Genomic DNA, 17,711 nt, shown 5'->3' with positions numbered 1-17,711 from the left:
TCTTATATTTTTTCTTTTTTCTTTTGTTCATAGTGTGGTGTGTGTACCATGGTAAGTCTGTGGAGGGTCTGTGCAGGTCAGGAAGGACAACTTGAGTTTCCGCTGTGTGAGTTCTGGGGGTTGAATTCAGGTTGGCCAGCTTGGCTGCCAGCTCTCCTGCTCTCTGAGCTGTGGTGTATTTTATTAGGATCAAGCTCTGTAGACCTGGTGTCCTAGAACTGCTGATCATTCTCCTGCCTTAAAACTGCTTGAGTGTAGCTGAAATTTGTTTAGTTAAGTAGATATAAAGTTTTGGAAGTTTATTTAAAAAACAGTCATGACGTGGAACCAGGTGTAGTGGAATGGCTGTAACTTCAGCACTTCAGAAGCTGAGGCAGGAGCCTTGTGGATTTGAGACCATCCTGGTAGACAGATTTCTTTCCCGGAATGAGTATACTGCTGAATTGTGAAATATAGAATGAAAATATATTTTTCTTGTCTTAAGAGTATAGTTACACTGTCTGGATATTTGTTCAAATTTAGATAAAAATGAAGATCCCAGTGAAGATGCTTCAGGAATACATCATTTGACAAGTGATTCAGATAGTGAAGTATACTGTGATTCTATGGAGCAATTTGGACAAGAAGAGGTAAAGATGACATTTTCCTATTGACAAATCTTTAGAGTGATATTTCCAGTGCACAGCATATAGTATGACATCCATGCATGGAAATGCCATAATAAAACCCATCACTTTGTGTGTTAACAAAAACTAGCAAAAGGCAAGAAAATCTAACGCATAACTTGAGTTAGTGGCTAATAAGCCTCTTCATTACTGTCTTAGTCAAGGTTTTTATTCCTGCACAAACATCATGACCAAGAAGCAAGTTGGGCAGCAAAGGGTTTATTGAGCTTACACTTCCATGTTGCAGTTCATCACAAAAGGAAGTCAGGACTGGAACTCAAGCAGATCAGGAAGCAGGAGCTGACGCAGAGGCCATGGAGAGATGTTCCTTACTGGCTTGCTTCCCCTGGCTTGCTCAGCCTGCTCTCTTATAGAACCCAAGAGCACCAGCCTAAAGGTGGTACCACCCACAAGGGGCCCTCCCCACCTGATCACTAATTGAGAAAATGCCCCACAACTGGATCTCATGGAGGCACCTCCCCAACTGAAGCTCCTTTCTCTGTGATAACTCCAGCCTGTGTCAAGTTGACACACGAAACTAGTCAGTACAATTGACCCCTTGTCAACTTGACACACAAACACATCACTATTAAGCCTCAACCCTTACTTTCTTATTCATCCCCAAGATCTAAATTACTTTAAAAGTCCCACAGTCTTTACATATTAAAAGTTCAATCGCCTTAAAATGTCCAATATCTTTAAAATTCAAAGACTTTTAAAAGTTCAAAGTCTTTTAACTGTGGGCTCCACTAAAATACTTTCTTCCTTCAAGAGGGAAACATATCAGGGCACAGTCACAACCAAAAGCAAAACTCAAACTCCAAATGTCCAATGTCTGGGATCCAACTCACGATCTTCTGGGCTCCTCCAAGGGTGTGGGTCACTTCTTCAATCCTGCCCTTTGTAGCACACAGCTTGTGTTCTAGGCTCCAGCTGCCTGTACTCCACTGCTGCTGCTGTTCTTGGTGGTCATCACATGGTACTGGCATGGTACTCCAAAACGCTGCTATCTTACACTGTAATTAGGCTTCACCAATAGCCTCTCATAGGCTCTCATCAGGGTGACAAGCCTCTGCTCCTATGCATGACCCCTTAAAGTCCTGGGCCATCAATTGCAACTGAGGCTGCACCTTCTCCAATGGCCTTCCGTGGCCTCTCACTGTGCCAAGAGCCTCAGCTGCTCTTCATGACCCCTCATACCTTCAAAACCAGTACCATCTGTGTGACTCTACACAATACCAAGTCCAGCCATAGCACAAAATACAACTGTGGCTATCTCTGGAACACACTCTCTGTGCTCTCAGAAAACACTTCCAAGAAGATTTCATCTCAGTGATGCTGGTCTCTTCTTAATCACTGCTAATTTCTTAGCTCCAGCTAACCAGAATCAATAGTCCCAGTAACACAAAGGTTTGCTTTAGTGGTTCTGGTATCTTGTTACAGCTGATTCTTAACAGCTCCAGCTAACCAAAACCACAGAATCTTCACAATCAAAATATGGCCACTGTAAGCGTATTTAATCTTCCCTCTGAAATTTCACAAGCCAGGCCTCCATCTTTTGCACTGTTCTTAACATTGTCTTCCAAGCTCCTACAGAACTTTCCTTTCTCTATGATAGAAGCTCCTTTCTCTATGATAACTCCAGTCTGTGTCAAGTTGACAAACAAAACCAGCCAGTACAATTGCTTTGCTGTAGGGCGCCGTGCTTGCTGTGCAGGCCGACAGACTTCAGGGCCTCAGAACTCGCACAAAGCTGGAGGATGTTTATAATCTTGGTACTCCAAAAGTGAGATGGGGTGTCCTGGTAGGGCAATCCCCAGAAGGTCACAGGCCAGCTAGGATGCTGTGTGTCCTATGAAGGACGAAGGACCCTGCTTAGTGGAAAGCAAGGGCAGACACCTGAGTTTGTGGCCCTTTAAGCACGTGTGGGCTGTAGCACTCTGCTAAAATAACAGCCATTAACACATTGGAATACATACACATCACACATGCATTTCTCTCTGTCTGTCTCTGTCTCTGTCTCTCTCTCTCTCTCACACACACACATACACACACACATCATACACACACACACATATACACACACAACTAAAAAAAAAACCTTGAAAATGTTTAAACATTTATAGTTTTTTTTTTGTGTGTGTATGTAAATTAAAGTGTATAATAAGGGTGGGAAATGGCTCTGTGCATAGGAGCACTTACTGCACAAGTATGTGAGCACCTGTTTGAATTCTCAGCGTCCATATCAAGAGCCATGTGTAGAGGCCAGCATGGAGGTGCACAACTTTAATCCCAGAACTCGGGAAGTAGAGGCGGGCAGATTTCTGTGAGTTTAGTCTAGCTAGAGCTGTACTGTAAAACTGTCTCAAAGGAAACAAAAGCCATTAGTGGCTCTGTGTGCCTACCCCTCTTCAATACTATGGGAGTGGAGAGAGGATGGACACTGGGGCTTTCTGCCGTCAGCTCTAGGTCAGTGGGAGACCCTGTAGGCTGCCCGATACTGTCTGGCCTCTGCGTGTGTACCATGGAGTGTATGTCTGCACTGGTACATGGGCATTTCAAGCACATACAAGAGAAAAATATGCCACATAATTTTATTAGAATACAATAGAATTAGAATACAGATTATATTAGAATACTACATTAGAATTTGTATAAATATTATAAATTAGTATATATAGTAGAATAATATAGAATTCCATGATCATTTGCCATATGTGCATTTTATAAATATTCTGTGGCAGGGAGGATGGCGGTGTAGAAGGTAAACTGTGTACCCACAAGCTTTTCTTTTCTTTTTTTTGTTTTTTGTTTTTTGTTTGTTTGTTTGTTTTTTCCAGATAGGGTTTCTCTGTATAGCCTTGGCTGTCCTGGAACTCACTCTGTAGATCAGGCTGGCCTTGAACTCAGAAATCTGCCTACCTCTGCTTCCCAAGTGCTGGGATTAAAGGCGTGTGCCACCACCGCGGGCTATCCCCCAAGCTTTTTTTACCTGGCCTCTTTGTTCACCGAATAACGACTCTGGAACTTAATTATTCATGAATGAATGCCTAGGCCTTAAGCTATGGCTCATTCCCTGACTAGGTCATAGCTTATATAACCCATTTGTTTATTCTAGTCCGTGTCTGCCACATGGCTAATTACCTCTCATTTTTATTGGTCCATTTCTTCAGAGTCTGGGCAAAGTGTCTCACCGCTCTCCTGAGTTCAAGTCTCTCTCTACCGCTACTCCCACATTCTATTTCCTCTCTCAATTAATAGGCCATCAGCTTTTTATTGACAGGTGATGCTTCCACATAAGAGATTCTCTGTACAGAACTGTTTATGCTACTGTCCCTGCTAAAACATTGATTAGGGAAGAAAATTGAATAATTTTCTGACACAAATTCTTCATACTGACTATGTATATTCCAGTCAGTGAAAACTTTTAGTTCTAGGGCTGGGGAGCTGGTTCAGCAGTTAAGACCCAAGTTCTGGTCCTCTTATCCATGTCAAGACAGCTCACCATAGCCTATGAACCTAGCCATGGGGGATCTAGTGCCCTCTTCTGGACTTCAAGGATATTACTCTTATTTGCAAAACCCACACAAACTCATATACAAGATGTTTTCTTATGGGTATTGTGTGCGTGTGCACACACACACACACTTCATATACTAGATGTTTTCTTACACACAAAACTAAAAGTAAAATGAAGCCTTTAAAACCAAAAACTACATTAGTAAAAATAATATTCAGATTTCAGTAAAGATTCAGTATTGGAAGAACAAAGAACAATAGTCTGTGGTTGGATGTGGTGGCCTACACCTTTAATTCCAGCAGTTGGGAGGCAGAGGCAGTCATATCCCCAAGTTTGATGTCAGCCTGGTTTACATAGAAAGGTCCCCACCGGCCAAAGGCTACATGGTAAGACCCTCCCCTAAATAAAATATAAAACAAAACAATACAACAACAAAAAACCCCATGAAAGTTGGTGATTAGTACTTTTTCTCCCTCTTCAAGATAAAGTTGTAGTATGTAGCCTAGGCTGGATTAGAACTCCATACGTACTCATAGCTGGTGTTGATGGACACTGACCTCGGACAGCACCTGCCCATGCCTCCCTCATGCCTCCGTGAGCACTACAGCACATACTTCTTTTTCTGTTGACCCAGGGGCTTAATCTTCACGAGTCTTGGTAACTGCTTTTTTTGATTCAGCCATGATATGTCTGATAACTATCAAAGAAATAAGCTCAGTGTTTTCTCTCTTCTGAACTCTACTCTTTGCCTAGTATGCTGGCACTAGTTTTATGTCAACTTGGCAGAAGCTAGAGTAACTTTGGGAAGGGGACCCTTAGTTGAGAAAATGTTCCCACCAAAATATCGTTATGGGGTCTTGACTGAGCCCCCACACCACCATTGGTCCTGTGCTCCAGGAAGAGAACAGGCTGAGCGAGCCGTGAGGAGCAGCTAGTGAGCAGCGCCCTCCATGGGCTCCTGCCTGGCTGGACCTTCCTGCCCTGACTTAAAGCTGTATGATGAAATTGCCCTTTCCTTCCCTACTTGGTTTTGGTCCTGGTGTTTTTAAGCACACAGCAGAAACTCTGAGACACCTATGGCTTCAGTTGTCACTTGCTTGTATCCGAACCATTTTCTTTTTCTGTTCTAAAGTCTCATCTTCTGTATCTGTCATAGTACATCACCAAACCATCTAGTCTGCAGAGCTCTCCTCCTGCTCTCCATGCTCAAGTTTCCAAATCATCTTCAATCCAACTACATTGCTGGACATCTGTTGTTATGAAACCTTTGATTTAGCTTATGCTCATTTGTTCTTTTTGCTTTTGCATTAGTGACTGACTGTAGACCAGGCTGTCCTCTAATTCACAGAGATCTGCCTGCTTCTGCTTCTGAGCACTGGGGTTTAAAACGCATTCACTACCACACTTGGCCTTACTCATTCGTTCTCAGTTGAAGCCTTTTCTGACCATAGTCGCACTCAGCTCTAGTAAGGGTTAGGTACCAATTTGATTGGCTTCTGAAGTCTGTACTGCATATTGTTTCTCATGAATCTCCGCAGACAATGGAGCGGTAATCTCTTCTAACTCCTTACTAAGCTGGTAAGCAAGGTCCCTTTGCTTGAGAAGGAAATTCCTATCTCTATTATTTCCTGTCTGGGAAGCTGCATATAAATTGAAGAATTTTTTAAACAGAGAAATATTTTCAGCAGGAACATGAAAGGATCCTTTTAGAAAAACAGTACTTACATTACTATGAAATTGTTGGCTTGTCATTTATATTTTTAAGTTTTAACTGTCATTTTGAATTTGTAGTCTTTAGACAGCTTTATGTCAAACAATGGACACTTTCAGTGTTCCTTAGGTGGTGGTCTTCCTCAGCACTTGGAATGCTCTGGGTTTTGTGAAGATGCTCCACAGTCCCCTGGAAGCAGCAGCACTGGGGACGTGCAGATGGTAGCAGTCAGGGGGAGCGGCGAAGTGACACACGGAGGGGAAGATGGCAGAAGTGGCGGTGGAGCACCGCCCCGAGAGAAGAGAGGCGGCGAGAGCGAGGACTTCTCCAGTGTCAGGAGAGGGAGAGGTGTGTAGTCCTCCTTCCTTGATGCCTGACAGTCTCATTGTCTAGGCCCAGACATGGCCTGGGACTTGTGATCCTTTACTTCGGTGTGACAGTGCAGTGTTTTTAATCTTTTGTGCCCTGTTTTCTAAAAGAACATTCTGTGTGTGTGTGTGTGTGTGAGAGAGAGAGAGAGAGTGTGTGTGTCTGTGTATGTGTACACACTATATATGCAATGGCACGCACGTGGAATTCAGAGGACAAGTTGTCAGAGGAGTCAGTCTTCTCCATCATGTGGCTCCCATGAATCAAAGCCAGGTCGTGAGCCTGGGCAGTAGGTGTCCTTGAGTGCTGAGCCACCCTGGCAGCCCGTTCTGGAGTATTTGTAAGGATTTACCTTTCCTTCTGAGCAGTCACTGGGTACTCTAACTGTGCTGCTACTGTGTAAAAGTCCCTGTGTTTTCCCTGTGAAAAGTCAGTCTGAGTCTCTCATCTTCTCTTATAAATCAACTAGTAAGCATGAAGGAACACTGCAACTGAAACATTGACAAGAGCAATGCGGCTGGCAAGACAGTCAGCGCTAAGTGTGCTTGCTCCTACCCTGTAGACTTAGGCTTGATCCCTGGACCGAAGGGGATCTACCTGACGTCCATTAAGTTATCCTCTGACCTCTAATGCATGCCTTGGCATGAACATTCCCTCTGACACAGCGGACACTAAATAAATAAATGTGAAAAGAATTAAAAAGGAATAGTGACATGATTGGGAAGTAGAGTAGATATGAATGAGAAAAAGGTACATGCATTTGTTGTAGGTATGTCTGGTAAGAAATGAAGATACTGAAGATGAGCGAGAGAGGACATAAATATATAGAATTTAGAATTGTAGTATAGAACAAGAGGTATAGCTCAGTCATAGCTTGAGTTCAGTCCCTGCTATTGAAGTAGAAGGAAAGGAGAGATGGCTCAGCGGTTAAGAGCACTGACTGCTCTTCCAAAAGTCCTCAGTTCAAATCCCAGCAACCACATAGTGGCTCACAACCATCCATAATGAAATCTGACACCCTCTTCTGGTGCTGTCTGAAGACAGCTACAGTGCTCTTACATATAACAATAAATAAATCTTTAAGCCAGAGCGAGTGGGGCTGATCAGAACGAGCAGAGGTCCTGAATTCAAATTCCCAGCAAGTACATGATGGCTCACAACCATCAGTACAGCTACAGTGTACTCATATTCATACAATAAATAAATCTTTAGAAAAAATAAAAAGATTTATTAAAAAGAAGGATTGAGAAATAAGCATTTGAAAAAAGTATGGATACTTCTCAAATTTCAATAGGGTTATAGCCTAATACATCCTTTTTAAATTGTATTATGAGCTAAATATTCATATAGCCTAACTGTCTCCACTATACTCAGAACACTTTTGTCAGCCTGCTCTTGGGCAAAGTCATCTAACACAAAGCCTGTTTAAAAATAGACTGTCCTTCAGGGGCTGAGAGACGGCTTGGGATGAAGAGTCTTTGTTACTTTTGCAAAGGACCTGGGTTCAGTTCCCAACACCCATATCAGAGGATTCAGAACTGCTGTAGACATCTGCACGGACATAAACATTCTCTCTCTCTCTCTCTCTCATACACACACACACACACACACACACACACACACACAGAGAGAGAGAGAGAGAGAGAGAGAGAGAGAGAGAGAGAGAGAGAGAGAGAGAGAGAGAGAGAGAACACATAAAGGACAAGAGGAACAACATAAACATCTCATTAGCCTTCTGAAAAATAAATTGGCAATACTAAGAACCTTGACAAATTTAAAATATTTTGATTCAGTAGTAGTATATTACAATCCTTAAATCTGTACTAAAGACAGTTGATGCTTAATGATTGGTTGTCAACCTGAAAGGATTTAGAGTCACCTAAGAGTCAGTTACTGGGCAGGCTTATGAGGAATGTCTGGTAGGTTAATTGATCTAGGAGGACTTTCAGCAGAAAGGAGGAACTGAGAAGATCACTGGTGTTCATGGCTCTGCCTCCCAACTTCAGATCCACTGGGACCCGGAGTCCCATGCTCCTGTTGCTGTGCCAGGCCTGCCCTGATGGAGGCCCAGATAAAACCTACCCTTCAGTCAGTCTGTCCTTCGCTCCCTCTCCCCCTTCCCCTTTCTCCCCCTCCCCCTTTTTTCCCCCTTCCCCTCCTCTCCTCTTCCCCTTTCTCTCCCCTTCCCCCTCTTTCCCCCCTCCCCTCCTCCCACCTCCTCCTCCCTCCTCTCTTCCCTCCCTCCCTCTCCCTTCCTTCCCTGGAGCTGAGCTGAGGACTGAACCCAGGCCCTTGCACTTGCTAGGCAAGTGCTCTACCACTGAGCTAAATCCATAAACCACCCCCTCTCTTTCTCTCTTTTTTTTCCTTCCTTCCTTCCTTCCTTCCTTCCTTCCTTCCTTCCTTCCTTCCTTCCTTCCTTCCTTCCTTCCTTCCTTTTTTTGTTAAAACTTTCTTAAGTTGCTTTGATTAGGTACTTTGTTCAGCAACCAGGAAAGTAACTAACACAGGAGTCAACAAAAATTTTGAGATGGATTAGTATACAAGACATTCATTGCAATATTACTTGTATTAGCAAAAATTTGGTTTGAAACCTGAGAAATGGTAAAATTTCTTGCTTCATACACCTGATGGTTCAGTCCCTGGAAGCCACAGTGGATGGAAAAAGTGATTTCTGACAGTTGTCCTAGGACTTTCACATGTGCCATGGCACACACACATTACATCTATAGTCACACACACACACACACACACACACACACACACAATTTTAAAATAATTGTAGGGTTTTTTGCTTTTGGTTCTTTTGGTTGGTTTTCATTTTTTGAGACAGGGCTAGCCTAGATTGCCCTTGAACTCAGAGAAATCTGCCTGCCTTTGACTCCTGAGTGCTGGGATTAAATGAGTGCACTACCACATCCAGTCTTTTTTTTTTTTTTTTTTTTTAAGATTTATTTATTTTGTTTGTGAGTGCTCTATCTGCATGTACACCTGCATTCCAGAGGAGAGCATCAGATCCATTGGGGATGCTTCCGAGCCAACATGAACTCAGGACCTGTGGAAGTTCAGACAGTGCTCTTAACCCCTGAGCTACTTCTCCAGACTCCACACCCAGTCTTCAAATATTTGTTTTCTGCTATTTTTTTCTGGCAGGGTCTCATGTATCCCAGACTAGCCTTGGCCTCTTTATGTAGTGCAGGATGACCTTGAACTTCTCTGTTCCTGCATCTGTCTTCCCAGTGCTAGGGTTACAAGCATGCACCACTCACTGCACCTGGTTTTTGTATTAGCAAAAATTTATAATTTCTAGTCAGGTATGCAGAATGGTCAAGTCAATTACTTCATTGTTTCTATTAAGGAATTTATGTCACTGTATAAATGTTTTTGGAGTATGAGTCAATGATGGAGATAAATGTTTGTAATATGATTTAAATAGTACATAATCATGAGGGATAAAGTCAAATTTTAAGTCAGTGAATATAAAAAAATAAGTGGTAATATAGGAAAATCTTAGTAGTTAAATATTTTAGTATGTAGAAGGAGTATGCAGTTTATAATTAGAAATCCCTTTTGTGTGCTTACAATATGTTGAAACCAAGAAGGAAAGTTTTGTTATTTAATATAACTTTTAATACTTTAAAAAAACAGCTAAAGCTTTTTTAGTTTAAATTAGTTCAAATTGCAGTAATGAGCATTTACATTTGGAAAAAAGGTTTATTTTGCATGTATGAATATTTTGTCTGTATGTCTAGTGTGCCATGTGCATGGCTGGTACCCACAGAGTTCAGAAGAGAGTGTCAGGTCCCTGGAACTGGAATTATAAGTGGTTTTATGCTACCATGCAGGTGCTGGGAACTAAACCCAGGTCCTCGGCAAGAGCAGCAAGTACTTTAGCTGCTGCGCCATCTCTCCAGCCACAGTAAAGAGGTTTTTAAAAACATGTACTCTGAACATGTGTCTTCCTTTTGAATTGTATAGACATGGTCATATATTAGTAAATTATGTACAGTATTCCCCTAATAGAGAATAAAGGTTTACATAGCGATTTCTTTAATGATAATGGTTGATTTTATGTACTTCTTTATTGCTTTTAATTTGTAGGTTTATTTACATATCAAGGAATTAACAAGGAAAGTGAATAATAGACTATATTTGAAAAAGAAACCTTTATTTTTAGCTAACTTATTTTATTCTCTTAAAGTAGGGCATAGAATACCACATTTGAGTGAAGGGACCAAGGGTCGGCAAGCAGGAAGTGGAGGTGATGGAGAACGCTGGGGCTCAGACCGAGGGTCCAGAGGCGGCCTCAACGAGCAGATCGCTCTTGTGCTCCTGAGATTGCAGGAGGACATGCAGAATGTCCTTCAGAGACTTCACAAACTGGAAACACTAACCGCTTCGCAGGTAAGCTATTGAGTTTATCACACTGTTATTTTCTGTTTTTTGATTCTATACAGCAGTGTAAAATCTGTCTCCATGAGATTTGTATAAATACATGTTTATATTCAGATTTGCACAAATACACAGTTTTACAAGTTAACATAAATTTAAAAAATTTTTGTTAACAATAAAATCAACTAGTTTTGAGCATATTGTTTAAGAAGAGACTAGCCTAAAAGATGGGTGGGTGCCATTTCCAATAGAAACACTTTTCGAGTGTGAGGTTGAGCATTCCAGAGGACTAAGATACAAGGATGTTAAACCTTGAGATTCCTGAGAGTGCAAAATCAGAGTGAGTCTCTGAGTCTTCTGTCTTCTCTTTTTCTTCTTTTTGTCTGCTCCAATTCTGATATAATTGTTTTGCTTTGTCTTGTATTTTGTTATATTTTATTATTGTTCCTTAGAAGCCTGTTCTCTTGTAATGAAACATAAAGGGAGTGGATCTGAAGGGAGGGGTGGTGGAATGGAGCTGGGAGGAGTGGAGGGAGGGGAAACTGTAATTAAGATATATGTTAGAAAAGAATCTATTTTCAATAAAAGGGAAAACTGAACCATGGGACTGAGGGTGTAGCTTATTGTTACAGTGTTTTCCTAGCATATTCCAGGCCCTGGGTCCAAATCGTAGACCACAAAAAAGAAAAAGACACTGTATTTTGTCACTTACAAAAGTTCAAGAAAATCACAGACATCCTAGGTTGTTGCAATTTTTCTTATACAAATTGCTATTTTTCTAATGAATAAACCTGATATAGTTGCCAGAAACTGAACTCAGTGCCTCTGGAAGAGTAGAAAGTGCTCTTAAGCACTGAGCCATCTCTCAGGCCCCCAACATTTTTCTTTTTTCTTTTTTTGGAGGGGGTGGTTTTTGAGACAGAATTTATTTGTGTAGCTTTGGCTGTCCTTGAACTAACTCTGTAGGCCATGTGGAACTCATACAGGTGCACCTGCCTCTGTCTCCCAAGTGCTGGGATTAAAGGCATTTCCCACTATGCCTTAAGCTGTAGCCCAGGTTGTCCTTAAATTTGTGATCTTCCTGCCTGTGCTTCTTCAGCGCCACCATGTCTTTCTTTCTTTTTAAAAATAGCTACTGAATCCAATTAGTGCTGTCTGTATGCACAAGGCGGGAAGCCATCACCAAAATGTGAATACTTACTATTCACCACATCCTCAAAGAGTGAGTCCTCCAAGCAGCAATCTGTAAAGTGGGGATCCATCAGCACCTCTCCCATTCATGCTAGAATTTTGGCTGGCTTAATCTTATCCAGGCATTTAGCATGTAACAACCATTGTTGCTGTTGCTATGAGCTCATGAGTACAATAGTCCAGTCTTGAGGACAGCGGTTCATAGTATTATTCTGTATCCTCTTGCATTCTTTTACTCAAAGAAACCCTTAAGATATAGATAACCCTTTGATATAGATGTGCCATTTGGGTTGAATTATTCTCAATACTTTGAGCAGTTATGAGCATCTGTACCTCACTATAGAGCTAAGATTAGGACTAGCACCAATCTATGTACAAAACAAATACTTAGAAGTCATTTGGATATGTCCATTTAGTAAAACAATAGTACTATGTTCCTCCCTAGGTCTGTGACCTTCCCAGCTGTGGGCTTTTGGCCAGGCTTATAGTAGCAGATATAATTAGCTTCCTGTGTAACAGGCCTCAAATAGATTTAGGAAGTGTTTGGTTACCTCTCGGCAGTTATGCCACTATTGCACCAGAGGTTACTTCTTCCTGTCATGATAGCATTGTGTATGCAGAGTCCAGGCTTGATGTCTTTTCTCCCTCAGTGACTGGTATAGCGTATGCTGGGGGTATGAAAGCTAGCCAGCTGTCCTAGAGCCAGTGTCTTCTCTTAAATGATATCACTGATCATTCTTAATTATAGGAAATGGAGAAAGTGGAATAATGTTTTTAATATATAATCTAAGAGAAATGAGCTAAATGTCTTTGAAATGAGCTAAATTGAAATCTCAATTTCCTAAATTAGTTGAAATTTTTTCGCTTAATTTAGATTATATCTCATAGTGATATGGAATATAGTTCGTTTCTCATAGTACATATTGTGGGTTCTCAGGCAGCATGGGTGTTGTTTATAGTCATTTGGTTAATTTTATAGTGGCAATTCTCAAACATGCTTACAAATTGATAGTTTGTATGGAAAGCAGATTAAGCAAAGTTAAAAAGCTGATAAGATTAAAAGAGGAATTTAGATAAAAATACTTTAAATATATGAAATTATATACACATAAAAATGAAATTGTAGAAAGATTAAATAAATAATTTCAAAAAAGAATTTAGAAATAGTGTCTCATGTATCCCCTGATGACCTCCTGTAGTCAAGGATCACCTTAAATATCTGATCCTCCAGTCTTTGTCTTCTGAGCTCAGGGATTACAGGTGGTCCAGTTCTTGGTTTATGTGGTTCAGGGGATTAAATACAAGTGATTTGTATATTTTAAAGTAAGAACTTTACCAGTTGAACTATATGTTGAACATTTATTTGAAGTTTTATTTTTATAATTTCATATAATTTAAAGTATATAAACAATATAAGTTATTTGCGTACCTCCCAGGTATAGGGACCACACTGGCCTTACAATTCCTAGTGTAACTGAACGTGCACTTCTGATCCTCCCTGCCTCCACCTCTCTCACACTAAGTACAGACACGAGCCACCCTGTTGTTCATCCAAGCCCCACAGTGTAGGCTTTAGTGTAATCAAAATTTAACACAAAATGAAAGAACAAGAAAACAATTTTTTTTCTTATTTTAAAGATTGGAACTAGAAAAACATTGTATGGGAATGTGGCTGTAGCTTAGCTGGTAGAGTGCTTGTTTGCTTAGCATGCCTGAAATCTTAGGGTTTGATTACCAATACTGCATAAATCAGGGGTGTGTGTGCATGTGTGTGTGTGTGTGTGTGTGTGTGTGTGTGTGGTGTGTGGTGTGTGTGGTGTGTGTGTGTGTGTGTGTGTGTGTGTGTGTGTGTGTGTGTGTGTGGTGTGTGGTGCGTGTGTGTGTGTGTGTGTGTGTGTGTGTGTGGTGTGGTGTGTGGTGTGTGTGGTGCGTGTGGTGTGTGTGTGTGTGTGTGTGTGTGTGTGTGTGTGTGTGGTGTGTGTGGTGCGTGTGTGTGTGTGTGTGTGTGTGTGTGTGTGTGTGTGTGTGTGGTGTGTGGTGTGTGTGTGTGTGTGTGGTGTGTGTGGTGCGTGTGTGTGTGTGGTGTGTGTGTGTGTGTGTGTGTGTGTGGTGTGGTGTGTGGTGTGTGGTGTGTGTGGTGCGTGTGGTGTGTGTGTGTGTGTGTGTGTGTGTGGTGTGGTGTGTGGTGTGTGTGTGTGTGTGTGTGTGTGAGTGTGGAGTATGGAATAGCACAGGGGAGCAGTGATGATTAGAAGTTCACATTGAGTTATAGTGGGAGTTGTAGGGCCAGCCTGGGTAAGAGACCCTTTCTTAAAATAGACACAAAAAAATCCAAAATTACACATTTTTTTCATTCTGTCAAAGCTTTTACTTTTTGTTTGTATTTCAAGGCGAAATTATCTTTGCAGACAAGTAATCAGCCCTACTCACAGGTAAGAGTTTTAAATAAATTATAAGACATTTACATTTTATGAGATCCTTAAGTCATTAAACATGAAATCTCTCCTTTAGAGTATTGAAGCTAGACATACATTTGTAGGTGTGGCCCCTTTGGCTTTTGCTCATTTTTCCCGAGAGTGTTTTACTTTATTCTGTAATAAACTTATTTTCTATAATGAAAAAAATTGCATGTGTTTACTTAAGTCTTAGAAGTCTGCTTACTGAGCATAGAATGATTTATCACAGGAGATGTTTGTTATTAGTTTTATTTTTTTGAATTATATATTAAGAATGTCTTCAAGTTTCTCCATGTGGTATTTAAGAGATAAATGCTTATTTTATTTTCTCAGAGACCATCTTGGTGGCCCTTTGAGATGTCCCCTGGTGCATTAGCTTTTGCTATTGTATGGCCTTTTATTGCTCAGTGGTTGGTGCATTTGTATTATCAAAGAAGGAGAAGGTAATACTCTAATTTTCTATTTGAAATAGTGCATGCAGTCTTATAACTTATCATAGACATAATTTGCAGTGGTAATTAAAGGTCCATTTCATAGATGCATTGTCATTGTGAATATCTGCTGATCCTGACACCAAAACTACCTTGGAAAAGATATCTGTGCATTTCTAGGTACTTGTAAACGATAAAACAATATTACTCAAATATGTTATAGATTTGTAACACTTCTAATTTATGTAACTTGACTATATGCTTTTAATTTTTTTTTTTTTTTTTTTTTTTTTGGTTTTTCAAGACAGGGTTTCTCTGTGTAGCCCTGGCTGTCCTGGAACTCACTCTATGTAGACCAGGCTGGCCTCAAACTCAGAAATCCATCTGTCTCTGCCTTCCAAGTGCTGGGATTAAAGGTGTGCGCCACCACTGCCTGGCTGCTTTTAAAGTTTTATGACTAATGAATATATCTTGCTTTTAAAGGCTGTTTATTTAGAAATAGCTTTAATAGAATTTCAGAAGCAGCAGTCAGTGTCTTGGTGGCATCTGTCCCTTTATAATCTCTTCATATGTGTGCTCTTTGAAGATACAGACACTAACTGGAATTACTTCTACAGTACTCATGTATTTTAGTATTTTATGTAAGTTTTTTCTCTGTTTTTCCTTTTTTTTTTTTTTTTTTTTTTGGTTTTCTGAGACAGGGTTTCTCCATGTAACGGCCCTGGCTGTCTTGGAATAGACCAGCCTCGAACTCACAGAGATCCACCTGCTTCTGCTGCCTCAGTGCTGGGATTAAAGACATGAACCACCTTACCCTGTTCAACCCCACTTTTTATTTTTAATATTTTATTTGGGGTATATTAGGTACAGGGCCCTAGGGACTCATAGTAGGTGAACAGTCTACCTTCTAGCCCCCCAAAACTTCTTTTCATGTTTCTTTTGTAGAAAGGCAGCAGTTAGGGCTATCGAGATAGCTCAGTGCACAGCAAGCAGCAGTTCAATTTTCAGTAAGACAGTAAGAACAGCTGGGCATGGCTGCACATGCTTGTAATACCCGTGCTAAGGAGGCCGATACAGGCCCATCAGGGGCCAGCCAGCCTGGCCTACTTGAGTTTCACTGTCCCCTTTTCTTTCTTTCTTTTTTTTTTTTTTTTTTTTTTTTTTTTACTTTTTTGCTGTCATGCGGTTCTTTTTTTTTTTTTTTATTCGATATAATTTATTTACATTTCAAATGATTTCCCTTTTCTAGCCCCCCCACTCCCCGAAAGTCCCGTAAGCCCCCTTCTCTTCCCCTGTCCTCCCACCCACCCCTTCCCACTTCCCCATTCTGGTTTTGCTGAATACTGTTTCACTGAGTCTTTCCAGAACCAGGGGCCACTCCTCCTTTCTTCTTGTACCTCATTTGATGTGTGGATTATGTTTTGGGTATTCCAGTTTTCTAGGTTAATATCCACTTATTAGTGAGTGCATACCATGATTCACCTTTTGAGTCTGGGTTACCTCACTTAGTATCACTGTCCCCTTTTCAAATAATGGTTCTCAATTCTCCTAATGCCGTGACCCTTTAATACAATTCCTCCCAACCTTAACATTATTTTTGTTGCTACTTCATAACTGTACTTTTGCTGCTGTTAAAAATCTTAATGTAGCCGGGCGGTGGTGGCTCACGCCTGTAATCCCAGCACGAGGCAGAGGCAGGCGGATCTCTTGAGTTTGAGGCCAGCCTGGTCTACAGAGTGAGTTCCAGGACAGCCAGGGCTACACAGAGAAACCCTGTCTCGAAAAAAAAACCAAATCCAAAAAAACAAAAAAAAAAAAAACAAAAAAAAAAAAAAAAAGAAAAGAAAAAAAGAAAAAAAAGAAAAAAATCTTAATGTAAATATCTGTGTTTCCAGTGGACTTGGGTGACCCCTGTGAGGGTTGGTTGAACCTCAAAGGCGTTTCGACCCACAGGTTGAGAACCAGTGTTCTAAACCTGGCTAGCCACTAACACAGCAGTTCTCAATCTGCCACAGCATTGGGAAGGTTGAGAGAACCAGTACTCTAAAACTGACACCTGAAGTTGACCTATGGCTGCTATATTCAACCGGCATACACACATGCAGCGCCCCTCTAAACACATGCATACACATATACAGAAAATATAGAAACTGTAACTGGTTGAGAAGTTTGACATAGAACAATAATAATTTTTTTTTTATGATTGAAGTAGCTTATCCCATAGTGAAGGGTTAAGAAACAAGTGACATATCCAGGCATGGTAACCCATGCTATAATCTCAGCACTTGTTGGGTGGACACGGGGAACAGGAGTGCCAGTGTAGACAGTTACATAAGGAAGAAAAATAGTTTTAGTAGTTATAGAAAATTGGACTTTTTGTTTATTTCTTCATGTTCTTTATTTTTTGAGTTTGAGTTTCAGTCATAGTCTAGGCTGGCGTGAGTGCAGGCTAGCTTTGAACTTGCAGTAATATTCTGCCTATAATCCCAAGTGCTGGGATTATAGGCCTGTACCACCAGACTCCTTTGAGAATTGGAGTAATTCAGTAATTCATTTGCCTTAGTACATCACTGCTAGCAGAAGTCTAGTAAAGGAGGCTTACTATTTCTTCTAAGTGTCCCTTTAGTTGTTCAGAGATAGAGAAACAATAATAAAGTTTTCTGCCTTATTACTGAGTTTTTCATGTTAAGCTACCTTTCCAATGCAGATTGTTCAGTACAGTATGTTTCAGTGAGGTGTGTTTAGACACAGTTTGCGTATCTATGTGGCAGATGATCTGGGAGGCAGGCAGAGCCAAGTTTGATAAGGAAATGAGGTTTATTTCCTTAAGGGGATTTAGTACCTTAACCTGGCATCTTTTCCTAATTTTTATTTATTGAAAATAGATTCATTTTTCATTATATCTTGATTATAGTTTCCCCTCCTTCTAATCCTCCCATTTCCTCTCAACCTTCCCTCCCTTACAGATCCGCTTCC

The 17,711-nt window shown here is 40.8% G+C and overlaps 1 protein-coding gene across 8 annotated transcripts in view; it reads left to right on the top strand.

Annotated features, from left to right (window-relative positions):
* Positions 1 to 17,711, top strand: part of Acbd5 (acyl-CoA binding domain containing 5) — a 44,921-nt gene that overhangs the window by 21,773 nt on the left and 5,437 nt on the right. For 3 of the 8 annotated variants that reach the window (XM_052156985.1, XM_052156977.1, XM_052156981.1), the window contains 5 exons: positions 523 to 629; positions 6,016 to 6,244; positions 10,467 to 10,669; positions 14,239 to 14,280; positions 14,638 to 14,747. In XM_052156985.1, coding sequence (XP_052012945.1) covers positions 523 to 629; positions 6,016 to 6,244; positions 10,467 to 10,669; positions 14,239 to 14,280; positions 14,638 to 14,747 — 691 coding nt within the window. Of the gene's footprint in view, positions 1 to 522; positions 630 to 6,015; positions 6,245 to 10,466; positions 10,670 to 14,238; positions 14,281 to 14,637; positions 14,752 to 17,711 lie in introns of those variants that run through there. The other 5 variants (XM_052156980.1, XM_052156984.1, XM_052156979.1 and 2 more) reach the window with 3 other exon arrangements.

Source organism: Apodemus sylvaticus, chromosome 14, assembly GCF_947179515.1.
Source record: "Apodemus sylvaticus chromosome 14, mApoSyl1.1, whole genome shotgun sequence".
Taxonomy (NCBI): Eukaryota; Metazoa; Chordata; class Mammalia; order Rodentia; family Muridae; genus Apodemus; species Apodemus sylvaticus.
The sequence above is the reverse complement of the archived record's forward strand: the minus strand, read 5'-3'. Positions and strand labels throughout refer to the sequence as shown.